Source organism: Plasmopara halstedii, assembly GCF_900000015.1.
Source record: "Plasmopara halstedii genome assembly, contig: Scaffold_2904, whole genome shotgun sequence".
NCBI classification, from domain to species: Eukaryota; Oomycota; class Peronosporomycetes; order Peronosporales; family Peronosporaceae; genus Plasmopara; species Plasmopara halstedii.
This window is the reverse complement of record NW_020189809.1, coordinates 72,887-86,722: the sequence shown is the minus strand read 5'-3', so window position 1 is coordinate 86,722 and position 13,836 is coordinate 72,887. Positions and strand designations below refer to the sequence as shown.

General features: G+C 43.5%; 4 protein-coding genes across 4 annotated transcripts; 1 reads left to right on the top strand and 3 right to left on the bottom strand.

The window, feature by feature from the left end:
• Positions 1-7,384: 7,384 nt before the first annotated feature.
• On the bottom strand, positions 7,385-7,602 carry PHALS_05460 (uncharacterized protein; the record flags this gene model as incomplete). Its single annotated transcript, XM_024719005.1, has 2 exons — positions 7,385-7,520; positions 7,586-7,602. The coding sequence occupies 2 exons, from the start codon at positions 7,600-7,602 to the stop codon at positions 7,385-7,387; spliced, it is 153 nt and encodes a 50-aa protein (XP_024584346.1).
• Positions 7,603-9,298: 1,696 nt separating this feature from the next.
• PHALS_05459 (uncharacterized protein) lies at positions 9,299-9,749 on the bottom strand (the record flags this gene model as incomplete). The annotated part of the gene is made up of 2 exons (XM_024719004.1): positions 9,299-9,376; positions 9,450-9,749. The coding sequence occupies 2 exons, from the start codon at positions 9,747-9,749 to the stop codon at positions 9,299-9,301; spliced, it is 378 nt and encodes a 125-aa protein (XP_024584345.1).
• A 1,964-nt stretch (positions 9,750-11,713) lies between these two features.
• PHALS_05458 (u5 small nuclear ribonucleoprotein 40 kda) lies at positions 11,714-12,796 on the top strand (the record flags this gene model as incomplete). Its single annotated transcript, XM_024719003.1, has 1 exon — positions 11,714-12,796. One exon carries the CDS (start codon positions 11,714-11,716, stop codon positions 12,794-12,796), a length of 1,083 nt encoding a protein of 360 aa, XP_024584344.1.
• Positions 12,797-12,885: 89 nt separating this feature from the next.
• PHALS_05457 (threonine ammonia-lyase) lies at positions 12,886-13,787 on the bottom strand (the record flags this gene model as incomplete). The annotated part of the gene is made up of 2 exons (XM_024718999.1): positions 12,886-13,533; positions 13,608-13,787. 2 exons carry the CDS (start codon positions 13,785-13,787, stop codon positions 12,886-12,888), a joined length of 828 nt encoding a protein of 275 aa, XP_024584343.1.
• Positions 13,788-13,836: the final 49 nt, after the last annotated feature.

Sequence of the window (13,836 nt, the reverse complement as noted above, 5' to 3'; positions counted from 1 at the left end):
ATTAGCATTGAATTTCAAAACTAATTGAGAACTTCAATTTTTCGATGTGTCATCTGATCGTAGACGCGATGAGTCAAAAATCGTGGTTAAGATGACGACCGAGTCTTAATCGACATTTAACTATGTGAGCATGAATGCTTGGTTGAATTTTCCGGGTGTTTAAACACGCCTAGTAAGCTCATGTCGATTGCTGTCTTGCCTTCTAACAGCGCAAAGGCTGGACGCAATCATCGCTTACGTGGAGTCATCTTCCGCATGCTTGGTGACTAGTGAGTATTGTTATTTCCTGTCGAGGATGAGGTCTGCTAGACGCAGACCTGACAGAAGAGACATTTCATGAAAGGTGGGACTTACTGCTCAATTCGGGAAAATATCAGCATCGGAACCCCCGGCTTTGGGAAGTGGTGGTAATCCTTGTAAAATGCAGAGGCGTTGTGAAATAATGTACGACGCGCAGCTGTCAAATCAGATGACGGTTCCCGAACGCATGAATAGCAGAACTTTGTGTGAATGCTGAAGCCGAACAAGATGTGACCTAGCTTAAACGCTAATAGCCACGCATCAACAAGAAGTCGAACATCTTTTAGACCGTTAATGCTTCATGAAACACCTCTACCAGGAGGCAGAAACGCGTTTAAAGCGATCATGAGGTAGTGATAGCTTTGGAGCCAAATATAGGAATATCCAAATTGATTCAATGAGCAAAGATGATGCCGAGTACCTGAAGCAAAACGCGAAAGGCAGAAGCTGTGTCAAACGGTGGTCTCAGGATGAGGCAGAAGATAGAAATCGTATATAGTGGCTTTTAGAGTGCGCTTCAACCAAGAGAGGACTGGGCGGCATGTCGTGGTCCCCAGTTTGTCCTTCAGTGTGACATTGTATTACAGCTATAGATAGTTTATATAGTACCATAACGGGTAATGATGGGTATCTATAGGTTGCAAGCAGAAGGGCTATTCCCTGAAGTTGTTACAGATTGTCCAGCTCATATAAGTATATTAGAAAAAACGAGTCTAAAGTAAGCCCATCGCGCAAGACAGTAGGACATTTACTAGTGATTTAGATTGATGGAGCAGTCCTTTGGGTTGCAATTCTCCCCTCACTATCGACGGTTGAAACTTTCACTGATCTAAATGAGTCATTTATAAACGATGCTTATAAAATTTGCATGAATGTAAAGTAACCGAAACGGTATGGTTGATTTCAGAGAGACGAATGACACTGAGTGCGAAGTGTAGAACTATATTAAGAATCCTACTGATATTTTTATGTCTCGTTAAGGAAGCTTTACAACGTGGTAAAGGGGAATGATCAGCCACATTGAGGCCGAGACATGCAAGATGTCTCCCGGACAAGTAGTGCGTGATAGATTTAACCTGGTGTCTAAACAAAAATGCAGCACCACAAGACAACAACCAATACTAGAGAAAAGTGATGTATAGACGCATTCTTTCATGCAATGGAGATAATAATATATTCGTTTTGCTACAGTGCCTGCCTCAAGTGCTCTTGGAGTGTCCCGTTCATTTTCGAACGTATCAGTTGGAATCGCAGAGCTTAAGCGCTCTTCGGAACGACGAATTGAATTCGGATATCGATTTCTAACATTTGCGATCAGTGCTCGCAAATGAAAACACTACCCCAACTTTTATTGGGCCATTTTTCCTGTGCTGATTAGCTTCCACTTCTGGACTTTGTAATGAATTATGGTCTGAGAGCAGATCCCACAAGGATCAAAGGCATAGCATGCTAACCAGTACCTCAGCCCCAAAGAGAATCAAGGGTGTGCCTTGGCCTGGCCAACCGCTTGCACCATCAAAGCTCAATTTGCACCACCCCTCACCAATATCCTTGGAAAAAGATATCAATAGTGCTGGAACGAGGCAGAAAAATTCTTCAAATGTGTTAATCATATATGTTTTACATCTATAACTTTGCATTGGTCATGTACTGTTGTCTGTGACTTATCAGACTTGCCCGCAAGCATGGGATATACTCCAAGATGATATCTACGCATCGCAGCGGTCGACAGAAAAATACTATCCTGCTCACAGACAGGAGATAATTGCAATAAACTATGCTCTTGTCTCGACTTGCTTGGCTTTCAGCTATTCGTGATCGATACGGATCATGTGTTGTTGTACACAGCGACGTCATTACAATATTTCTCACTAAAAAGGAAAAATGAACATCCTACTTAGCCGATTATATAATCGAGATACGGTGTCTGCCAAGCTAGCTTAAAGATGGAATTAAACTCTTCTGCGTTGATCTGATTAACGCCTGTCTCATGACACGATGGTGACGTTGCTTATTGATTTGGATAAACGCACAGCGAGTAGATCAGACGCAACATGTACTGCGTTGCCGAACGCTTCGAAAAGGAGCGATTCTGTGAGATTCAATATTCCTTTGTCAAAGCAGTTGGTTGCACGTTTGCATAACTCTTCCTTATCCTGCAGCTTGCTGTATAACAGCATTGGCTTAACGTGTGGCAGAATTTTATGATGATGAGATCAAGTATAGATTGCTATGCAGGACTTATGACACGATGCAATAAGTTATGTTGAGGGCAATAATCGTTTGCTAAGCCAGATGTAGATCGCTGGTAAAGAGCTGAAACCCTGAGTAAGAATCTCCCTGCCAAACGTCTCTTTTTCTCAGTGAGCAAATAAAGCCTTTTGTCCCTTGGTGAGCTCAAAAGCATATTGTCAGAATTCGGAGAGCTGTAGTCTTGGATTCCTCATTAAAAGAGACTGATGCTCATTGACGAGAGAATTGCGTCTTTTTCACGGACCAGTTTTTAGCCATCAGAGCACGTTAGGGAAAAACATTCGGAAGCGCTGTAGGTGCTGATTGGGCAATCACTTTGTGTATTTTTGAATCCAACAACATACATGTGAATCCTAGCGTGGTTGACGTCGAAGAAGGGGGTTTAGTGGACACGTACCGAATTAGCATACGCTACACAACTAAAAACTAACAAAGTGATGACTTCGTACAGGTGTGGTCTATCGGACACAGAACCACAAGTCTGATGCAGCGCAGTACATATAACTTTTAATGTTGGAAATGGTAGCGCACAAAAGCAAAGTGGTACAAAGCTCCATGAGACTCTTGGTTTCGCTCTGAGGTAAAGCGGACCTGAGCGCCCTCTGTGCGTTAAATTACGGGGACTCGTTGCTTTAAATTACTCATTTTAAATTGCATGGCAAACCCGCTGGAATGCGGCCTGTGTTTTCTAGAACTAAATATTCGTTCGCGAGAGGTCTTTTAATCGACTCGACGTGAGAATCAAGCCTCTTGTACAACCGATACAGAAGAAGCGAAACACGACGCGATGCATAAATTGTCGTTCTCTTGCTTCTTAGCTCGAAGTGCACCTGGCGCGCTGGGTATACACTTATTATTTGGTTACCTTAAAGTCCTACTGGATTACTCCCCTTTGTAGTCCGACCGAATTTTTTCGATTGAGAGTGATAATCTGTGATGCGGACTACTTTCTTATAGCCAGCTGGGTGTACGGTCTTCTGTACGCATATGTGGCGAGCATTTTATACATAGTTTGACTGTTACTGACTCCAGAGAATATTAAGCTGACATCACGGTCATTATCGTGAAAAGCGGTTAAAAGTAGCCAGCAATCTTTCCTCTACGTGTATATACGATCTTAGACCGCATGCAGTAAGGGTAAGGACACCCAACATATGTCGCTTGAAAGTTGCCAAAATTATGAATATTTCGATGATTAGCCGCATGCTAGTGCCCAATCCTGTGTGTGGACTTGCATACCACTCGCGCAGCGCATTGTTTCTCAGTATATAGACAAAGGCAGTTAACATAGCCCTATCAAAGTCGGTGTTCAAAGAATGTTATCTCCTTCATCTTTGCATTGAAGGAATTATACCATCAACAAACGCAACATTTGTCCAATTGAGCTCGGTCAATGTCTGTCTGATATTTGCCAGTGTACAATCTACATTATGCTAATCCATGAGGTGTTTTGCTAGCGCTGTCTCATATTTCCTTGCACGTGGAAACCGCGTCGGGCGTTGGGACGCTATTTTTTGTAATCTTCGCGTGACCAATTACAGACACAATTTCATCACGGTGTCCTGCTGACCTTGGGAGTGATAGGCAAAAGTATTTTCTGTAATCCTCACAGGGGGGCAAAATTGTTTTGAAACTCAGTCGTAGATTTTGGCAAGTTTTTTTTTAGTACAACGAGGTTACTGCAACGAGATTGCCGTCTTGTTTGAAGGGATGTCTAATGCTCACGTAAACAAATGCTCGGAGGTTGGGCTCAAGGGATTCTACTAGAGAACCACTAACGTAGGTAGGTATGTAGCTAGCTCTGCTATTTCAACGGTATACAGAGAAAATACTTTCAAAACCAAAACTTACTATGTTTATTTCGATATCTCTCACAATATGCCTTTATTCTTGACGTGCGGCTGTGTACCACGGAATGTTCTTTTACGTAGTTCCACATTTCCATTAAGGCCGTACTAATTAGAATATGCAATTTCACCAAGCTGCAATGTGAAATTTGAACACTTGCAGAGTGTTGATCCTAACCAAGATGTAAGCCACACACTGATGCTTAAGCCTTTATTTCAAAGACACTACGCAAAAGGAAACCGCTCTATGAGCTATTATTGCACATGTAGTCCAGGACCATCCTTTGACTTTACCATTTCTGCTCCTCAAATCTTACTTTCACCATGAGATTTATTTTGTGCAATAAAAGAAATGGGTTAACGCAAAAGCCTGGTCTTCTAGACTGACGCGCTAAGAAATTCTAGATGTTGATTTCTGATTAGGTAATCCGCAGTGACTTTTTATATCTCTAGCAGACACCCGCCCACACAAGGCAATACAAAGCCGTTTATCAAGAAAAAAATATAAACTGATATCAACGTCTTCGTACTCTATGCACGTTTTCGTTGGCGGGATGTGTTGCAACACACCGCCGTGGAGCTCCCAACGATGTCCAACTTGCTCAACTGTAAGCGCGAAAGTCATACCCACTTTGCATAATCATCACACCGTGACAACAGTATCGAACAGGTGTGAGTTGCTCTCTGCGCGCTAGAACAATTACACACCTACGCATGCTGGCCATCCGCTCACATAGCGAACGACATGAGCTCGTAAAACCGGCTTTGCGAGCGCTTAATCTAGTTATTCTTCCGGCGTACTACCTGCTCTAAAAACAGCAGCGCTAAAGAAGGTCAATTTCCTTCATGTGTATTGCATATTGGGTACTTGATGCTGGAGAGAATGTCGGTAGGTACCAAGCTCAGTTTGTGCACTGGCTGAAGAAAATGCTCGGTTTTTTCACTCATCTCAGGGCCTTACAGCCAGCTTCAGAAAAGCTAGGATTCGTCTACATCATTGACTCATGGTTGACTTTGCAACGTACAAAGCACGACGCGAACGTCAAGGCAGATTTCATTCACTTCCTGCCAGTACAGACCCGCTTGCCTCTACGAGGTAGCCGCAACAGCAACCGAATAAAGTTTTTCTCACTCTCAGATTTGTTCCACGCTCGAGAGTAGGATGAGCGCTACGACAAAAAAATCGTTTCTCGAAAAGAGAAAAGCCGAAGGTGCTCCGAGTTGTCAGCGGTAAACCATGTGAGGCAATATTCACGAAAAACATCTCAAATTCACATATAATATGCCGACACCAAACATTTCAAGTAAAACTGAGCCACCCCTAGCTCATCAAGAAGTAACGTGCGAAGATCGACCCTCCCGCGATGGCCCACGTGACTTCATTTTGTCGTGCGGCACGGTGACTCTCTTTGAAAGCGGCCGCCGGCGACGATAATTGACAAAAGTCAAATCCCGAATTCGCTCTTCAAAATCTGACATCTGACCGCAATCTTCCGGCGGCAAGAATTGCTTTCCTGCTTCGAAGAAGATGGTAGCTCTAAACAGGGGAAGGTTTCAAAAATTATCCGTCCACAACAAAGCTTTTCGCATCCGACTCTCTCGTACGAGCGGATTCGCAGTATGGCTTCGGCAAGCCTATGTAGTACACAGGACGTCATTGCATTTTTGTGAGGCATCGATATAATTAAATATATTTTTTGCCAAAAACGTGGACGGTTTGATATAATGACGTTTAACTCTCTATCAGTCACTGCATTAAAGGTGAGCTAACTGTGATCCATCTCCTTTGGTGTTAGGGACGATTCCACAAGGATTGCACACGTGGCACAGCATAAGATTACTTGCGCAAGGATAAATGATTGCGTGCATAAAAAAATTTAGGACAGGAAACAGCTGGTTCGACAGAAATGATACCGTCCACACAAAATGAAAGAAATATCATATAAAAGAAAAACTTCAAGATCAAGTTGAGTAACGAAGACAGGTATTGAATACCTACAGAATAAAGGTAGAAGTAGGCAAGGATCAGACTTAACCATTTCAATCTCACTACTTAGTTGCCTTCCAATCATCAGGCATTCTTACTGGCGATAGCACTTGTTGGTCCTTTGTCTTCTTTGCCTCACCTTACTAAACCGCTCACCTTCGCCTCGTTTCAACACATCGATCTTTATATCTTCTTGGCTGCATGTTTATGCTAACACACGCCTACAACAAACGTTTGTCGATAGCACAAGCAACAATCGTTCGATGCTCAACTTGTATGCCGTTTGTGCTTGCGCTGTCCACGAGATCAATAAAAATCACACCTCAATTGTTCATTAATTTTGTGGTTTGTGTATTTGCTGGCGATTGATGTGAGCTTCCAAGCTGACAGGGGAAGCGCACGCTCGAGATCAGGAACTCGTCGAGTCCTTTTATGCTCCGCTATCAGACAACACCGACAACCTTGACCACCTTCGCTTCACATTCGCTCGCTCTAAAGTCAGTATAACCTCGTTTGGGGTATGTGCAATCCCAACTGCAAAAAGGATCTTCAAGAAATGTCAAATCGTATCCAGATTGCCCCAGTGGAGTCGCTAGCGTCTGTACAAATCTCACCAATCTCAAAGTAAGGCGCGTCACGAATGAACAAGAAGGTAAGGTGCGTAATTTTCTTAAAGTTACAATTGTTATCATCAGCAGAGCAATAACTGCAAGTGTGAATTATCACCCAGTTTTATCAAGTTAGGTTCAATCTGAAGTCTGCGTCTTAATATTGTAGATACCTTAAGCGAAATGCAAAGAAGAAAAAATATCAACAAACGATAGCGAAACAAAATTAGATATCGATGAAAAATGACAGAAACGACATGAAAAAGGAAAAAATCAGAGCTTTCTTCACGATATCGGGAGAAATGCTGAAACCGATTGTGGATTTCTGAGAAGTAGTAATACTTAGTTAGCACACACTGGCGAAAAAATGGCACATCACCGCTTCATTCTTAAAGCAAAATTGGTGTCTTGTCGACCTTTACCTCGACTAGCTGAAACGATTCAAGAATGTCAACTGGGAATATCCAGCTAATGAAGCGCGCATTGCGATAAAGACGGCCAACTTTCGTAGCGGCATGGTACATGCTAAACCGTAAAGAGATCCACGATATCCAAGAACTCATGCATTTGCCCCCCAAATGAATTTGTACCGAAACACAATTCGCATCGCTTGCGCGATTAGTTGTTGAGCTTACGCCAAAGTGATTGCTGATCTTTTGTAGATTACACTGACTGAAGTCTGCATGTTGCTGATGCAAATCCGTGAGGTTCGTGGACTAGACTTTTATTTTATACGTGGTCCTGTGTAACAGCTGGGTAGAATGTAGAGTACCACCACTTCGACGATATCTCTGAGCCTTTTTTGTTGCGTTGTAATATGATCGTACCTCTTGGATAATAATTCCAGCAGTGTGCTGACTATTGACAGCGATTCAATCGAAGGTTATCACCACCAATATTTCACCAACCTTATCAACGTTACAAAGACAAGACCGTCCGAACTGAACTTTATAGCGTTACAATGGACCCAAGCAAATGCAAATCGACGTTTCGCAGCTCGCCAGTCAACAACTGCCAAATATTCCACGCTACTATTGAATGAAAACGGTTACCTAATTTACGAATAATACAAGACGAGAAGAATAAATTACGTCAAAAGAATCAACAAAGTTCACGTCATCGGTCGCTAAGAATAGCCACCGTCAGCTACTTTCAGTTCGAAGAGCAAAAGCAAGAACTCTTCTATGAAGCCAACAACTGCGAGTCATTTACCTAATTCCAAACTGATGCAACACCATAGCCGAGTAAAGGAGAAATTAAGGAAGTACATTACTCGGCTAAATAGAAAAGAGCCTGGAGACCTTAAGTTGGTTTGAATTCCAGCGAACTGTATTAGAAAAGACGTCATAGTCATGTCTGTCAGTGGTGCCACAAATAACTTGATCAAACCGGAGACATTAAAAGGTTAGTGAGGAGGCTCGGATCAAAGTCAATTGTTTGGGTGGCAAAAAACCGACCACTCAATCCGCCAAAAGGGTAAAGCAAATAGCGATTTTATTGACCGCAAGTTTAAATTCAATGTGGAAGAGTAGAATATGAGTAACGCTCAGGATATAATCTTAGGCGAGCCTTTTTAACGTTGACTCAGCCGCAAATAAATTTTTGCTTAGCTAGTGTGTGGTATATGTCAGAAGAAAACACCGTTCCAACTATTAACGTTCCAAGCGCCAGTTTAATAAGAAGCTAAGTACAAAGAATTATTTTGAGTCTAAATTTGTCAATTCTGATCATAAGATACCAAAATCTCACAACAGCTAATAAGTTGATTAATGCCTATCAAGGAGCGTTTCCTGAAGTATTGTCAGATGAAACACCGCCTTAGCGTCGTGTTGAAATTAATTTGAGTATAGAATCTGACGCTAAAAATCAGCAACCTTCTCAGCTTTCCAAAGCGAAAAGATGCAGTTATTCTCTTCAACAATTTTTTTTACAATGGCGGGATCGAATTAAGCAATTTACTAAAGATGTCCAATTAGTCTGGCATCCCGATTAGAGACCCGAAAATAAAAAACAGCCGTTAGGATCTCAATGAAGACGCTCGGGTATTTTTATCGATTCGTAGGTAACTGACTATCGTTATTTAACTCACAAACGGTATTTTAAACAGTTTAATTATCATGAATTGAAGAGCTTCCGACAAGGTGTAAGGTGCTACCATCTTCTCAGTGCTTGGTCTTGCACAAGTTTATCATCAAATGCGTGTCTCGCCGAAATCACGCAAGTATACAGCATTTTGTACCACTCTATCTATTGTTCGTCGCGCCGATGTGCTTATCAAGGATGTCTGGTGTTGGGTCGCGCTACTATTCGAGAAATATTTTTTCTTTGTCGTGTATCTTCACGACATTTGCGTCTTTTTTACCACTATGGAAGAGCATGTCCTGCATTTAAATAATTCATTTGAAGTGTTGCGTCACAAAGATCATACACGCATATAGCAAAGCGCCACCTTACTGTAACGTCTGTGAACTTCTTTAGATACACGATTTGCGCCCAAGAAATTGAGGTTGACACAACGAAAACCGACGCGATTACCACCTCCAACAGATCATCCATCACAACTCCTATTTGATCAACATCCTCGTCCAGAACGTCTAGGTTCGAAACATCGGCATCCATACTGCTGACACAATCCGTCTTGTAGCGCTCTCGAAACAAAGTATCGTACACGCCATGTCGAACAGCAAACCATTCTTGGTAGTTGTCTGGTATACCATCAGCAATGACGGAATTCGACTGGCCGGGTATTGCCATATTTGGTGGTCACTCTCCTTCCACGCAATAATTTGGCGTGCAAATGTTCATTTGATATCGATAAGAGCAGCCTGAGCTACAAGGTGAGCCCACCAGGAGATACACATATCTTGTTATTGTACTTACGCCGCTTTGCCCAGTCCCAATTAAAAAAATTCTATTGCTGGCATTTACCATAGGGAAATGCAAATTGATCCAGCGCTTAAGAAGCGAAGCGTCAACCACGTCTTCTTTTTATACGTGACGAGCTCTCCATCAATTTTCACGAAACTGGCCTTTAGACCTCTTTTCCTGATCAAATTGGCGGCAGTTTCTTCCGGCCGTGCTCGCCGCAAGAATGACAATGATGCTCTTGAATGCATACCCTTGGATCAAAAAATTGCGGGACAAACAGGAACTAGGTTAACTATCTGGTTGCGTTCGTCTCCAAAATACACGGCGATTTCGTCCAAAAACACTATCTAGTCAAGATCCAAGATCCATGCGTGGCCGCTGTGTAATGGGGTCAGTCGCATTGCACATTTAATGTAAATCATATAATATTTGTGTGGTAACTGTTAACTATATATCTTGCATGGTTTTATATTCTTGAATTCTACTACAACAGCGTTTGGAGGCACTTATCCGTTTAGGGAGGTTTGAGGCCTCCCTAAACGGATGTTGGCGATAACAAATGTCACTTCACCTTTTCCTCCTAGTTCGCGTAAATTGATGGCTCGCTGGAAGCGAACAACACGCGGTAAAGCGTGCAAAGCGAGCTAAGTCCTTCTCAGTAAGTGCGTGAACCGGACGGGCAATTTCCGTTAGTCGCTGCTCATGCATTGTATAGCATGTAGCTGACCGCTCGTTCAACAACAACTTCGTCGGTCAGAATGCTCAAACTATTGCACGACTAAAAGAGAGGCCGCAGCAAGCCATGACATTCTAATTTTAGTGTTAGACCTGGCGAATTTCTCTTGTGGGACGTCGTCTTCGCGGAGAGATGCATAAATTGCAGTACCCGTGTTCGATGTTACGTCTTGGCCGATTTTTCCTTATAGGACTTGTTTGTGATTTCAACGTAAAGTAAATCTTCTTTTGTGCTGGATACGGGCTTGTGACCTCCACCACAAAGGTGCAGCTGGTGTGGTTTGGTCGTCATAATGTCCGCTTGGGTTTGCGCCACTTTCTGAATGCGGCACCGTCCACAGCAAGACCGAGTGATCGAATACGAGCAACGGCTCTATTGGTCACGCGCCCGCCACAATTTTCAATCCGCATAATAACTTCTTGCTTTCGCCATATCAAAATGGCGTTGCAGCGTTTGGCCTTTCCTGTCAGCGGTGACAGGGTGCCACAAATCGAAAATCCAGATGAAATGTTAAAACTTCTATTACGTCAAACTTCCAGCCTTGGACATTTTTTGCAACTCTAAGCCAATCAAAGCAGAATTCGCACTGTCGCCGCCGGAAGCTCCCTACGGAAGAGGAGACTCACAGCCGACAGCCCATATTTGTCAGATCATCTGAGGTAATTATAGCGAGGTAGTGAATACTGTATTTTTGAGGGCACTATTCGGGACTGGACTTTTCGTGGAAAATAGTTAGATTTGAAATATACTTAGAAAAAAAAACATAGTAACCAATCAAAACTCATCAAAATACCAAAAGGTATGGTAAATTAGCACGTTGAGAAACCATGACGCACTCGTTAAACCCATTAGAAAAGTCCACTTTGCCACCAGCAACATCAGTGGCACCTGATCCAATATATACCACCAACCGGTTGCAATAGAGGTACTTTCGATGTTCCTTATCGAAATCGAGGGAAAAATAAGTTAGCTGCTTTATATGGCCCATCCTATCTGACGAAAGGTTAAATGTTCACTCCTAACAGCTTAAAATTGTGCCCTTAAACCATTTTCATGAAGTTTTAAAGTATTTCAAATATTAGCTCCATTTTCAAGTCATCATTGCTCAAACTCAATGGGAGGCAAGCGGCGGCTCAGTAGCATAGAGGATGAAACTTCATCCGCAGCCCTGACATTGGCGGGGAAAACAGATCTAATCAAACGTACGCGTATCACCGATATTGTGACCGCTGATTCGGCAGTTGTAGCGTCTAAGCGCGTGGAAGACCGAGCGTCAGGCCTCTTGGCGCCAACGATGCTGCTATCAGGACACTCCGCTGCCGTGTACTCGCTTAAGTTTAGTCCGACAGGTCAACATGCTGCTACAGGATCGTTTGATCGTAGCATCCTTCTGTGGGATGTGTATGGTGAGTGTCGCAACTACAGCATGCTGAGCGGTCACAAGAACGCGGTGCTAGAGGTACAATGGACATACGACGGTACTCAGGTGGTATCTGCTTCGGCCGATAAAATGGTTGGATTGTGGGATGCTGAAAGTGGCCGTCGTATCAAAAAGTTTACGGGTCACTCGTCAGTAGTCAACAGCTGCTGTCCCGTAAATAGTGGCCCCACACTCATTGTAAGCAGCAGTGATGACTGTAGCTTCAAAGTTTGGGATGTGCGCTACAAGCGCGCTGTCAAAACGTTCGAGAACAAGTTTCAAGTCACAGCTGTCTGTTTTTCTGGTGATAACTCTCACATCATAGCTGGTGGACTGGACGGAGATATCAAAATTTGGGATCTCCGCAATGATGATATAAGCACAGTATTGCAGGGCCATGTGGACATTGTAACGAGTGTTAGTCTCAGTCCCGACGGCACTCACTTGCTGTCGAATGCAATGGATTCTACAGTACGGAAATGGGATGTTCGACCATTTGTCACTGGAGAACGACTTAAAACCACGTTTATGGGAGCCAAGCACAGTTTTGATCGAACGCTGATTCGCTGTGGATGGTCAGCTGATATGCGGTTTGTATCAAGCGGCTCTGCTGATCGTTACGTGTACATTTGGGATGCCGAATCGGGTAATTTGCGCTACAAGCTTCCAGGGCATACAGGCAGCGTAAATGAGGCAACTTTCCATCCTACAGAGCCCATCGTTGGCTCGTGCAGCAGTGACAAAAACGTTTACTTGGGAGAGTTAACGGAACTGTAGAAGGAATGGAAAAGAGAGCTAACAGATTTAAAACTCAATGAACTAATCATTATAATTTACTCCAAAAGTATATATGAATCGTAGAAATTTTACAGCTCGACTGCGGGGGTCTGGTGGCCAGCAAAGCTCTCCCAAATGAGAGGATATCCGTTTTTCTCAAGTTGATGTTTGAGCTGAACAGCGTGGTCACTTGATTGCGTTTCGACAACGCACTTGACCGCCACGTGAGAGATACTAGCGTGCACCCATGCACGCTCATGGTAAATATCCTTGACGCTCACACCAAAATCCCGCAGAAAGCTGGTGAGCTGAGCTATACCGCCCGGACGATCGCTCACCGTGGCCACAAAGCGCACAAGTCTTCCATCGGCAGCCAGACCACGGTCAATGACACGGCCAAGCACAGGAGTGTCAATGTTACCACCGGTCAGAGGCAGCACGACACGCTTTCCCATAAGCTCCGGTAACTTGTCGTCAATCAAAGCGGCGAGCGACGAAGCCCCTCCGCCTTCCACAACGATTTTTTCCATCTCAACAAGGCGCAGAACACTCAAAGCAATCGAACGCTCCGAAACGGTTACAACCTTGTCTACGTGTTTACGGGCGATTTCAAATGCATTTGTGCCAACGCAAGGAACCGCAAGGCCGTCAGCAAGCGTTGGCTTCGTCGGCATGTTTACAGGCATGCCTGCTTCGAGTGCCTCTTTAAAACTTGAGCAATACTCCGGTTCCACTCCCTAGAGAGCAATTTCATCACATACATTACTTTTAACTCAATAATGGGGTGCAGTAGCATGACCAGTACACGTACAATAACTTGGACATTTGGAGCAAGAGTCTTGACGGCCAACGCGACACCTGCAATTAAACCACCACCGCCAACAGGAACGATAATAGCATCCACTCCAGGTACTTGATTCAAAATCTCAATCCCCATGGTACCAGCACCAGCAATTATCTCTGGTCGATCGAATCCATTAATGTACACCATGTTCTAGAAATTAATACTCGTTAATTTCGCGCACATAAGCAAAATTGTA